General features: G+C 34.4%; 1 protein-coding gene across 1 annotated transcript in view; it reads right to left on the reverse strand.

Moving 5' to 3' along the window:
- Positions 1–1,861: 1,861 nt before the first annotated feature.
- LOC111004289 (protein O-mannosyl-transferase TMTC1-like) overlaps positions 1,862–14,073 on the reverse strand; it is a 111,993-nt gene continuing 99,781 nt past the window's right edge. Inside the window, exons 6-15 of the mRNA XM_045632140.1 lie at positions 11,948–12,118; positions 11,466–11,655; positions 10,773–10,894; positions 10,123–10,290; positions 7,373–7,486; positions 6,082–6,225; positions 4,073–4,272; positions 3,273–3,423; positions 2,639–2,738; positions 1,862–2,329 (exon numbers count right to left, since the gene is read on the reverse strand). Of these exons, the coding sequence (XP_045488096.1) occupies positions 2,093–2,329; positions 2,639–2,738; positions 3,273–3,423; positions 4,073–4,272; positions 6,082–6,225; positions 7,373–7,486; positions 10,123–10,290; positions 10,773–10,894; positions 11,466–11,655; positions 11,948–12,118 (1,597 nt within the window). The 3' untranslated portion in view covers positions 1,862–2,092. The remainder of the gene's footprint in view (positions 2,330–2,638; positions 2,739–3,272; positions 3,424–4,072; positions 4,273–6,081; positions 6,226–7,372; positions 7,487–10,122; positions 10,291–10,772; positions 10,895–11,465; positions 11,656–11,947; positions 12,119–14,073) is intronic.

Raw genomic sequence — 14,073 nt, forward strand, 5'->3', positions numbered from 1 at the left:
ACGTCGTGATAACTGCACTTTCTATTGTCATAATTCTAAACATAATGAATATATTTTTTAAATTTAATTAATGCAATATGATTCAATCGTGAATATCAGAATAGATTAATAAATCTACGTATTTCACTGCCATTTGTGCGGTTCATGTCGAAAAGGGAAAACATATGTGTTAATATATAACAACTTACAAACGTATATAATATTACAGAGATAATAAACCTTTTGGTAGACGTGAGTTTGGTTGTTGGTTGGTTGTGTGAATAGAAAAATATATAAAAACATTCTTTAACTCTCATATTCTTGAGGCATTGAATTAAATTGCTAGGGCAACCTTAATTTTGTTTAATTACTTACTCTTGTGTATATTAATTTACTTGTTTATATATTAAGTAAGTAAAATTAATATAAAAGCCTTACATGGACCCGCACAAGCAAGGAACCTTTGGAAGGGTATCGAAAAGACCTATGCCATATAATACAGTTAAGAATTTGTTCTATTGTAATTGTAATATTTTTAGAAAAAGAAAGCTTTATTTTTATTATTCGCCATTCGCCTAAACCAGTTTAAAGTATTATTAAAAGGAAGTATAAGAGCAGTTCCAGTAAATACTAGTACTACTAGTACTAGTACTAATAGTATTAGACAGTAGTGACCCTCTATCGACAATTTATGGTCGCGGGTTGCCTGACCAATGTCCAATGTCCAATTTGGTTGTGGATTTTTCCATATTTACTTTCTTCTTGCCAGTATATATTTACATATCTAAAGATTGGACGACATTTTTTTGGTTTTCACAAAAACTCTTGTATTACGATAATATAAGAGCCAATGTTTTACATAATAGAAATTGGGTCACGATTTTTGTTTTAATTAATGTTTTTTGTGCAATTGAAAATAGCAATAATTAATCAGCGGGAGACTGAAACAAGGTGATTTGATGCTTGCTTTTTGTGAAATTTTATTGCATTTATTACAAACAACAGTGTAATAAGTTGTTTTTGCAGTTTATTATATTAAAGAGTTGTAATAAAAATGCGGGTAAAAAAACCTGTTGTAATAAAAATTCGGGTAAAAAAGTCAATTTGTTAATTAACGCTACCCTCATTTACGATACATTACATTACGATAAAAGAAAAATAATTTTTACGATTTCACCTTTATTTTACAATCTTAAATAAAATATTTTTTACAAAATTATCATTACATTACCAATCATATTTTACATTAGACTGATGTAATATTTCAAACTTATATATGTATGAATGAAACGCTTTAAAAAATATTAAAGACCGGTTATAGTGAAAAACAAATATAGTAAAAAAATACTTTTAACACAAAGGAGTAAAGAAAGCCTCGTACTCTGTGGCTCCCAATAGCGATAGCGAACTCGATTTCACTATTTGGTTTTTATACCACAACAATATGTGGAACCAGCTGCCCATTGAAGTACATATTACAAATGTGACTATAGATCCCTCAAGAAAATACCAATTCTTAAAAGGCAACCCACTCATGGCAATAATATGTATCTCTTTATGAGTAGCAGTTTCCCGTTTGCCCAGTTCTACTCGACTCGGTTTTGGCTGTTCTCGTCCAATACCATGCATCGTTCCTTTTATACAACTTGCGCGTCGCTATGTACAAGTTTAAAAACTTATGTACGTAGTAACCTTTTTGAAGTTATACTTCTTCATTTTCATTCACATAACTTCATTTTTTCATTAATTTTAATATATGTATATCGTTAATAACTACTGCATTTTAGTTATTTTTTTCGATACGCCAAAGAAGTATAACTTCTAACGCGTTTACATAAGTACACACACTTTTGTTTATTTATTTATTTTTTTCATTTCTAAACTTCGTTTTCGATTGACAAATGATCAAGAAAGAGATACAGAAATCTGAGGACCAGACCTCAAAATATTGTTGCGTCATCGAATCGTTAATACCACTTAAAGTTTCTTACAAATCCATTTAATATAACAAATTTGGTATAAAAACGGTATTTCAATGGTTAGCTATCGTTATCGAGAGAGTACCTTCATCCAAAAACGACTTAATTTTAATCACAATCTATGTTCCTTATACCTAATAAGTCTTTAAATGGTCAGAAACCAAAGCGAATGGGTCGGGCCCATTCCTGTCCTTCAACGGACAACTTTTGAGTTTTGTCTCGGATTTGTTGTGTGTGGGTTTAAATTGGGGGTTTGTTGTCGCTGGGAGAGTTTGACATTCGGACTTTACGTGAATGTCTGTATATTCGTTAGTTCGATATGAATGTGCCGATACTTCGAGGTGGCTGTGATGGAGACAGGTCGATTTTGACTGAAATTGTAATAAAACTTTGTTAATTAAATTTTGGATTGACAGCTTGGCAATCAGATACGTGATAAAGGGTATGGAAAATGGAATACATTTTGACGTAAATTTCAACGCAAGGATTTGATGATAGTCCATCTAAGTTTTCTATGAAGAAAGAAAAGAATTATATTTTAACTGACTGCAAAAAATTTAAGATTATCAATTCGGAAGTGGTTTTTTGTATATATGTTTGAATTTAGTAATATAAATTTAAGTCCCAGGGCATTATTTAGTGTAAAAGCCTATTGATGTATAAATAGATTAAAAGCTTACCTGTGTTACCCGTGTGTATCGCGCCGCCCGCCCTGCAAGCTCTGTCCTAAGCCTCCAAGCCCGCTCCGCTGCGCCGCCCGCCCCACGCCCACCCTGCCACCTACAACCGACAATACCTTGAACCGGAAATAATATTTCACTGGGAATCGAGCCCAGGAACTTCAGTACCGCGTTTAATTTATTGAGACTAGCAATTTACACAGGAAATATGTGTTATAAGTGCATACGTTAATTATTTTGATGGTATATGGTTATGATGCCTTGTCGGAGTGGCGTGTGGCAACTTCATCAATTGGGCTGTGGATGGAGATCCAGGTCATGGTGGAGATTGACGTTCATCACGTAGAAAAGCGCGCAGGTTGCATGAATCGCAATTATCAAGTGAATACAGGAGGGGCCACAATGCGCGAAGACTACACTACCGTAGGTAGCGCATGGTCGGATACAGACTTTTTGCAGTGTCACATGTGTCAATCAGTAGCTTAGGGTGAGTATATCCATAGTGACCAGAATTACTTCGTTACTGCGTGTTAGGTTATGACGTCATTGCAGTGACTTTTAAGCGCAGATTGTAGATGTCTCTCTCAGGTAACTATTTAAAAGAGCTAAAATAGGGAAATGACTAATCTTTTACCTAGTGAGTAGATGCAGCAATCTCATCCTTTGTCCATCCCGACGCAGCAGCAAAGCGGCGGCCGTCAACGGAGGCAGAGCCGCACGACGGGATGTTACATATGAAACCCGAACAGCACTTTGGTAGTATTTTAGGGATAAAGCCCACAGACCTAAGAGGATTAGAAAAACTTTTGATTAGGTGTGATATCCATAGACCATAGGTGATCCATTATTGCTATCACTTGCATTTTAAAATTTGTTTTATTTTTATTAATTTTAATTATTTTTATTATTGCTATGTCGGTTTAGAAAATTGCAAATATTATTTATTTGATTGTTATGAGTACTAAACGTTAATTTTCCATTAGTTTTTATAATTTATGAAATACTGTTTTTTTTCTCTTCGCGTTTCTTATGTTTGCGTATAACATATGTTTGCTTGCAACATTAAATATAGTATTGTATTTTTCTTGTTAGCTTTTGTAGATTAATGAAATGACCAAGCAGAAATTCATCCGCTGAGGATAGTTTTTTGAGTATGATTAAACAAGAAATAACAGTGTTCTGGTAGCAAAAAAAATATTTGTGTATACTTTTATTGTTTGGTTTGTATTAATTGGTAAATAAAATAAAATTCCAGAAGAATCGATCGTTTAATTTAACAACCGTCTCCGAGATGACTATGCCTGGTTCGAGGCCAAAAATAATAGTTTTCAAGTATTCTGTTTTGCACCATTATTATATATAGCTCATACAAAAAAATAACATAAAAAAACTAGACACGAATGGCCTATTTTTGATCTTTTACAGAATAGTCACCTTTCCCCTTTAGCCAGTTCCCGTAGCGGAAATAATGTTCCCAGTTGCGTGGCTCCAGGTCTAACAGTCGGCGCAAGGCGGCGTGCTTGTCTTGGCCGGCAGCTGTCAGGAACATCTCCACGTGGGCGGGGACAAACCGAGGCTCCAGGGAAATACAGCGCTCAAGCATCTTCAAGGATTCCGCGATGCGATTCTTTTTGCTACAAAGATTGTAACACTTTATTTTAACATTAGCCAACTCGGTAAACGTTGACTTATCATTTTCTTATATGGAAATTTTATTTTGAAAGAGGCTGCAGCCCTACTTAAAAAAAAAAGTGGCGCTATCATTTAGGTCTATTGCGTAATTTTTTTCTAATTAGAGAAGAAGGCCTTGCATGCTTGACACACGCCGTCGATGTTTGGGTCTGAGGCAAGCCGGATTCCTCACGATGTTTTCTCCCGGGTTTTGAACCTAGAACACGGATAAGCTTGGACGCTGATCCAGGACATCACTGCTCCAACCCCTTATCACTCAGTGCTAGTTTACTATACTCTTCTTATGTACTTCTTCTTTCAGAATTGACAGTCATTAAATTTTTCGTTAATTAAACAACTTAACGATTATTAAAATTAAATTAAATCGTATACAACAGATTTTTAACGAGAATTTATTTGGTGGTGCTCGAGAATTTTCCACCAATAACATATTTTTATTTAAATCGTTTGTGTTTTTAAAGAAATATTGTACATATGAAAATCTACCAATAATTACACTATGATAAGCATAGTGCTTGTAAACGTGTTGTGACGAAGTAAAAAATTTAAAACTTAATTACTTTACTTATTACTTAAGGATTTTTAATTGAATTTTGGTAAAAGATGAATTTTACCTAAAATTATTTTTTTACCCCACAATAAAAAATATACTTCAAGAAATTTAATTATAATAATTTATTTTACGTTTAAAAAAGTAAATAGTTTATAAATAATCTCGGTCCTTAGTGTCATCTGTTGATCTTGCATTAAAAGTTGCTAAATGTAAATATTATGAGAACTTTTGCAAGCGTTACTTTGACGTCACGACTTTGTTGCGTTCGGTCGTTAGCTGATTAGCAAAGTACACAGTAGTAAACAATTTATTATGAAATTCTTATATTTAAATTATCAAGAATACTACATTCAAAATGTAGTTATTATAACATTATATATATGGAGCTGTTCAGGGGCTCGTTAAGGAGACATCAGTAATATTTTTTTCGTAAAAAAAAAATATTTACTCATCACTACATAGTATAAAACAAAGTGGCTTTCTCTGTCCCTATGTCCTTTTGTATGCTTAAATCTTTGAAACTACGCAATGGATTTTGATGCATAGAGTGATTCAAGAGGAAGGTTTATATGTATAATGTCATCCATTAAATAGTGGAGAAGTACTTTTATTTTTGAGGTTTCTAATGTGATGTCGTAAATAATTACATTTTTTCCGCTTACCCTACGAGTTTTATCAAAATAATGTACTAAGTATTGTACACATTGAAAAGGTCTATAGAAAAGTCCGTGATGGTAAATGTCGCGTATATTATCGGTGCTTTCCAGCGACGGATATAACCATACATAATAAAAACCTGCTTTTCATCAGCATTGCACGCGTGCGAAGCTGGGGCGGATCACTAGTAAATAATGTAGCCAAAAGAAAATGAGTCAAGGTTTTAGAAAAACAAATGCAAGAGTAAATAGTTTTTCAAAATTGAATCTGGATTTCCTAATAACTGCTGGCCGCTTTGACCTCAAACATCTACTACGACAAAACGTCAATATCATATGTGAGGATCTAATAATATTCCTATTGTAATGTAAATAATAATAATAATTGTCAACAACATAAAACAAGTAATAAAATCACATATGCCAAGCTGATTATGAACTCGGGAGCTTTTTTCACATTTTTTTTTTGATAATGTTTTCGGTTTCATCTGCCTTAAACCGAATTAGCTTGCTCTGTATGTAAAACACCGTAAGTGACTAACCGATAAAGCCTCGCCAGGTTATAGTGCGCGTTGAGGTGCCTCGCGTTGTACCGCAGAGCCAGAAGGAAGTGCTGCTCAGCGCGTCCCGACCAGACTTCCAGCGTGCCAAGGTTATTGTGCGCGCTCGCGTAACTAGGCCAGAGTCTGTAATATCACGTTAAGTCTTAGGATATATTCCTGTAAGGAAGCAAATGAAGGTATTGCGTTTCGATAACAAAAAGTGGGCATGGACCATCTCCTAGTCCTCTCCTATATGTTTGATCTTTTTAAATAGGTCAATAATACATGCTGTCAAATTTACTATTGTATGTCTTACAAAGACATACATGAGTCAAATTATATGTTCCTAGGTAAAATTTTGGGTCTTTAAATGTTGTGCATAGTTGTCATTGATGCATTTATTGTATTTTTTTCTATTTCGTGTATTCTCTGAATCTTTTTGTTAGTGTGTGTGTGTTTTTAAAGTTAAAGAAATGAGAAGTTGCTAACACCTGAAATATAGCAGCTTGTGGGTATATCAAAAAAGATTAGATTCTATTAGGTATGAGGGTGTGCAATTATTTAACCAATTACCATCTCAAATTCGCAATATTGGAGTGTTTGACAAATTCAAAAAGGCATTAAAGATGCATGTTAGAATGAACATAGCTGACTAAAATTGTTACGGCTAATGGCGACGTGTATCTCGCTCGTATATAATATATACATATTAATATTAAGTTTCTCATGTAAATAAAATATTTCTGTTTTTGTAATGAGAAATAAAGTTCTTCAAACATTAGATTTAAGTAGTTATAAAAACGTCTGGTAACCGAAACAAATTTACAAATTTGTAAATGTGACAAAAAATTGGTTAGTTTTTTTATATAAATTATTTTATACTGAACACGGTTTGAAAAATGTTGAAAAAAATATAATTCTTTACAATAGTTTTTAGGTTGGACAAAGGAACAGATCTGTTTCCTGATAATATCTCAATCAAACAGGCAAGTAGCTGACCAGCCTCCTGTGCTTGAGACACGCCGTCGACATTTTGGGTCTAAGGTGGCAAGCCGGATTCCTCACGATGTATTCCTTCATCGTCACATAGAATAAAAGTCATGCACAATTGGGAATCAACGAGGGAACATCAGGGATGAGTGTCGCGCTAAAGCCACCAAAAAAGTGATTCTATAATCTGTGATTTCTCTATTGAGCATATAACTGAATGCACATTGAAGTCAAACATACCTAATTTATTCATAAGAAGTTAGTACATAACCAAATAAAATAAATAACAATTAGAACTTACCGCAACGCTTCTTTATAGTGTTTGATTGCGTTCTCTTGTTGCTCGATGTCTTTCAGGAAGTTTGCAAAATTGTAATGCAATTTCGCGTTGTGAGGCAAAACGGCTAGGTCAGCTCTGAAATGTTTTTCATACGAAATCGTTTTATTGCTGTTTCCTTTATTGAAAGTCGTGGTACAAATATCAGTAAATGTTTTTTAAGCATAGTCGTCTTAATTCCTGGCGTATTTTTTTGACTCATTTCGCAGAGATCTTTAGAAGTTTCAGATCCATAGTAATTCTTACCCGATGGCTGGCCATGCGTCATACTCGTGAACGGGTGCTACTTGTGGTGACTGGTCGGATTTGAATTCGTGTATTATGATGATGTTTGTGGATAGAGTCTTTGTTTTTTATTTTTATTATTAATGAACTGTCTATTATTTACATAAAGTTGCAGATCCTTACAAACATTTTGTAATACAAATAAAATAAAATAAAATAAAATAGACGCAAACCCTAAATATTTTTGGTCATATGTAAAAAACAAACGCTGCGGCAATAGTTCTTACCCCTTGGCTATGTCAGATGGATACACTTCTGCCTCTGACGGTTACCGAGTCTGCGAACTATTTTCCACTCATTTTAAAACTGTATATACTCCTAGTAATAACAATATTTTTAGGCATAACGAGGAACAGAAATCCTTTTTTTCTAAACTTGATAATAGTGCTCTTTACTTGTGTCCGCCGGCTTTGAATTATGAAAATCTTCTTAAGAAACTAACACACTTGGACGAGTATAAGGGCGCTGGCCCAGACGATATTCCGCCCATTTTTATACGCAAATGTGCTAAGTATTTGGTGGAACCTCTACTTACAATTTATAATAAATCTCTTAACTTAGGAGTTTTTCCGGACAAATGGAAAATGGCTAAAGTGGTACCTATCTATAAGTCGGGGGAAAAAGAGCTAGTTGCTAATTATAGACCCATTTCTATTCTTTCCTCCTTTGCTAAAATACTTGAGTCTCTAGTATGTCCCTATCTTTATAAACACTTTGAACAGTTAATTGCTTTATCACAACATGGGTTTATGCAACGTAGATCAACCACAACTAACCTAGTTGAGTATACTGAATTTCTAAGTGATGCTTTGGATCGTGGTCTCCAAGTTGATACGATTTATACATACCTCAGCAAGGCTTTCGATCGAGTTCCTCACTCTATACTTTTAAATAAGCTGTCTAGCTATGGCGTATCACCGCGTTTTCTTAAATGGATTGAATCTTATTTAAGTAATCGCGAATTTTTCGTTGTTGTTAACGGCTTTAGCTCCACAATACATAAAATATCTTCCGGTGTACCACAGGGCTCTCATTTAGGGCCAATACTATTTAATATATTTGTAAATGATTTAACAACTTGTTTTAAGCATTCTAAGGAGTACATGTACGCAGATGATCTCAAGTTTTGCCGTGTTATCAGTAGCTCCGATGATTGCTCGATGCTCCAATCTGATCTGAATGAAGTGACCTCATGGTGTGTCTCTAATGGTATGGAGCTAAATGTCCGAAAGTGTCACTTTATTCGTTTTGCAAGAAAAAGGGATATTTTAATTCACAACTATCATATAGGTAGCGTAGTACTTCGAGAGGAAAGAGTGATTCGTGACTTGGGGGTAATTTATGACAATAAGCTAACGTTCTCAGAACACCAAGACTTTATAGTTAAGAAAGCTTCTAGAATGCTTGGTTTTGTCATAAGAAATACGAAAGGATTTCGTAGCGTCAAATCAAAAATACTATTATACAATAGCCTCGTGCGGAGCATTCTAGAATATGGTTCAGTTGTTTGGAGGCCGCATTATGCGACGCACATGCTACGACTCGAGAGATTACAAAAGAGGTTACTGTGGCATCTGCTTTTCTCCAGTGGCATCTCGAAAAAAAAGTTGCCAACGTACGAAACCAGGCTGGCACACTTTAATATGATGTCATTGGAGAATCGCAGAAAAATTATTGATATATCGTTTGCAGCAAAGATATTCAATAATAAGATTGATTGTCCGAACCTTCTTTCTAAATTTAAGATTCATGTACCCTCTCGATCCCCTAGGCATCCCGTTATTTCATTTGTCCCTCCTTTCCGTAGGACGCGTTTTGGTCAAAGCTCTCCGGTGTCCAGATTAAGCATTCTGATAAACAAGTTAGGTCTGGATATCCAGAGTTGCTCCCCTCACACTTTAAAATCGATTTTGGTTTAGTTTTTTGTAATTGTTTCTTTTTTGTAATGTTTGTTTTGTTTAAAAATTGTTACGATTGATTTTTGTATGTGCTCTAAATGAATGTCATGTTTGCCTCTAATTGCTCATCACATTCAAAATTGTATTTTGTGTTTGTTTTTACCAAATGTATCAGTGTGCCGAGCGTTGGCAATCTTTATCAATAAAAAAAAAACACTTGGCAAATTAAAAGAGAGGCGCAGAGCTTATTGCCAGTTATTCTCGTCCGTTCTACGTTCTTGATTAGAGAACTGGCAGTTAATGTAAAATTAGAAGCATTTAATAAGTACTTCTTTATTGAAGTTCATAAGTGTACACAACCTAAATAAATAAAAGATTTTTAATTTGAAACAACACTTTCATAGCAAAGATTCCCCATATAAGCCAGATTATATAAGTATCTAGATGTTTCGTGGATAGTTTACGAGTGATATTTTTATATGAAAAACGTATGTTTTTATTTTGCCTCGCCATACCAGGGACGAAATTTACCTGAGTATCGTCTCCCTTGTACGCCAGTCCTGGTTCCGTAGCACCGTTCGTGCAGCCCCACCGGCCACCACCACGGCCACGCCAAGCGCCATCAGCCGCTTCCCACTCCCACCCCCACGACGCCATAGCGCCTGCATCCCACACACCGTCAGTAATACTGAACCCACACTGGAAATAATTAATTTAGACTTCAGCAGCTGTGAACAGTTTTGATTGTGACTATTCACTTATTGGTATTGCGTTCGATAATCGGGCAGCAGGCTGATGCCGTTCTTGCCTGTTAAGAAAAGAAATCTGAGGCCAAGACTTACAGGACTGGACTAAGTCTGGTTTATATTTTATTTATTTATTTATACTTTGTCATCATAGTATACATAATTAAACATATAATAAAACAAAAAGTAAGGAGCATACATTGGTTATTAGGCAACGGGCGGCCTTATCACTAACAAGCGATTTCTTCCAGGCCACCCTTATATGGAACAATAAAAAGAAACACTTACAAAGTACAAGAAGTGCATAATTAATTAACAAAAAGAGAATCAAAATAATATAAAGTTACATATAATTTATTTTACTGAAATTATTTGTACAGGTTAGTCTAAAACTATGTATCCATAATTAAAAATCTGCAGGATAATAAAATATACCTTGGTATATAAAGCACTCTTTCAGCGACAACAAACCCCACAGTGACCAGTAAATTCGAAGCTGGCAAGTAAGGGATGATGAGCAGCAACAGACCTGCCACTGCTGGTGTATGTCGTTGTAGCTGGAAAAATATTTCACGAAACATTTACATAAACAGTCAACTTAAAACACTCCATTTAATTAAATTTTAAATTTCATTTTTGATCTTTTGTCCGTTGATCTAATCGAACACGCAATATTTATTTATACGTATAACCATGAAGAAAATTTTTGCTTGAATTATGTTATCATTTTTAATTTGAAAGAACTTATGTTTTTGGATGTATCGGTTCAAATCTAAAATAACTTTATTCACACAGGTAAACAAGTTCACTTATGAACGTCAGGAAAAAAGTTAAATTAATTCTAGATTTACGTTTACTACCAGTTCGCAAGTCAAGGACGTAGAGCGGGCAAGAAGAACTGGCAAGAAACTTTCCGCCACTCTTTTTTATTGCTTAGTTTTCAGTTATACAAATTGTTTGAACTGGATCCTATCAATCCCAATGATTGGGATCATTTAAATATTCGCCAACCCCTTACAGTTCGTGATATTAAAATTCCTCCTTAGTACATTTCCGCATGCATTTTTATGAGCTTGAGAGAGCTTTTATGAAATAGACCTAAACCTAAAAAAAACTGGGTAGAAATACCTCTAAGTCCATAACAAATCTGTAGGTCAAGGCCAGCAAGGCCAAAATGGCAGCTCCAGTGAGCAGATTCCTATAGTCCCAGAGCGTGGTTACGAGTGGTACTGAACCCATCTGCCAATCGTGACTCAAGGTCCAGGGACATATCAGGAGCCACCAGTTGAACGCGGCCAGGTAGCAGAAGGTCAACAACCTGGAATAGTACTCTCCTTTTAACCGAACCGTCATATTTTTGCATTCGGGTATGATGTATGTTTGTCTAAATATTTCTCAGAAACAAACACATATCGACATGATTTTTTTTTAATCAGGCCTATTTCAACTGTATCCTTATGTACGGTACAATAGTTTTTAAGTTATTCTCCTTTGTATGTTTTGTTTACTTAGCCTTTTCATTTTATTTAGTAAATTATTGTTAGTACACTTTTGAGAAATACATTTATTAGCTTCTTATTAATGAGCAATAAAACTTCAAAATAGATTACCTAACAGTGAATGAGGGATGAAAGGCTGGAGGATTATCTTGTGCTGAAAATGCTGGAAGAGATCCTTGTAAAAGTATCAGACGGAATCCCGCTAATATGATCAAAGCCAAGAGACCCCTGCTCACTCGGCTCCATACATTATCGCCTTTCCATCGCCAACGAACAGGAGATCTAAAATAAAAATTACGTAATACGATGGTTTCCATGTAAAAATTATACTGAGGAAATGAACTGTTTGAAATATTTATTTATCTAAAATATTGTGTGCTTGGTGTGAGGTGAACCTACTTGAACTTTTATTTATTTAATGGCGAAATAAAATTGATATAAATGGGTATAACAATAGCTTGAAAAATAAACATACAAGCTACAAAAGTTTAATAAAACAAAAAAATACAAATATTATCTGAAACACATGCATTAAAATTTGAAAATAATCAGTTGTTAAAGAATATTATTAATAATATAATTATTATTTTATTGTTGGTAGAAGGAAGTAATCATGGCTTCGCAACGTCAAGGAGTGGACGGGTATTGCAAATGCGGAAGAGTTGCTGCATCTGGTGCAGGACAAGACACGCTTCAAGAAGCTGACGGCCAACCTCCAGTAATGGAGAGGCACTAAAAGAAGAACTAGAATAAAGAATATTTGCAACATGAGAACTATTAAAACACAAAGTGAAGTTTCATTTACCTAGCTTTTCTCAGAATTGACGATTGAGGATAATAATTACTAAGGACATTATAAAATCAATCATTATATATCAACGTATGGCGCGAAAAAATTATAAAATTTTAACGTTGCCTATAAAGTTGGCGCGCTTAGTATTACAAAAAATATCTATGTTGATAAAAATATTGTCCAAGTGACTTCTAATCTGCATCAAAATCCTATGTAACCTTGTTTTCTATAATCATTTTCAATGTTGCAGTTTTTTTATATACGCTTACCGACGAATCTACTAGATGGCGTTAATCATGTTGAAATAACGACATCTATCGGATCAACAGAAAACTTGCAAAAAGCTTCGAAGTAGGGAATTTATATTTATTTAAGTCTATGTTATACCAGCAAATAATATATATTATAAACTTAGATGATTATTTGTCTACCATAGGTAACCTACATTAATTTGAGAATCAGGTATTAACTGGCATAGTAATAACTGTCAATTCCTATAGAGGTCGCGCTTAAGAAACCTATTCATTTATCAAAGTGAGATCAAGGTAAGGGACAAAACAACTAAATGCTATTAAAGGCTAATATCATATTATTTTTTGATAACACACAAGTTTTGTATCTGTTATAATAATTTTTATAATGTTTAATATTTACTTAGTCTGGCCATAAATACTGATACAATTAAAAATAAACAAAATATTTCATTTTAATTTGGAATCTGTTATTTTCATATGATTGTGCATTAAGTTTTCTCATTTTGGCGCCAATACTTTGTATAATATTTTGCTATATTAAAATGCAGTGGGGTGATGAAGAGAACCGAATCGCTGTGATTTCATTACCAAAGTAGGTATAAAGCTAAATGCACATTTTAAAACTCTCCATACGCTTGGTATTTGTAAAATATTTGAGTACTGGGCTATTAATAGGTACAATGAGACCTCCTCTATTTGTGACAGAAAAATATCTGGCCTTCCACGTAGTCTTCTTAAGAAAAAGGTGGTCAAAGCAGTAAGGGAAAGAATTCGAAGAAATCCTGTCCGAAAGCAAAAGATTTTATCTCGGGAGACAAAGATAGCACCTAGAACCATGTTGCGTTTTTTAAAAGATGACTTAGGACTTGTAGCCTATAAGAGACGTTCTGGTCATTTCTTAAATGATAATTTAAAAAAGAATAGGGTGATAAATCGAAAAAATTACTGAAGCGGTACGCAAAGAGTGGTCACAGAAAAATTTTGTTTACGGATGAGAATTTTTTTACAATCGAGCAACATTTTAACAAACAAAATGACTGTATTTGTGCTCGAAGCTCTAAGGAAGCTTCCCAATAAGTCGCCAGTGTGCAACGTGGGAACTATCCGACTTCAGTGATGGTTTAGTGGGGTCTTAGCTATGAAGGAGTGACTGAGTCATACTTTTGTGAAAAAGGTATCAAAACTTCGAC

Source organism: Pieris rapae, chromosome 18 (assembly GCF_905147795.1).
Source record: "Pieris rapae chromosome 18, ilPieRapa1.1, whole genome shotgun sequence".
In the NCBI taxonomy this organism is placed as follows: Eukaryota; Metazoa; Arthropoda; class Insecta; order Lepidoptera; family Pieridae; genus Pieris; species Pieris rapae.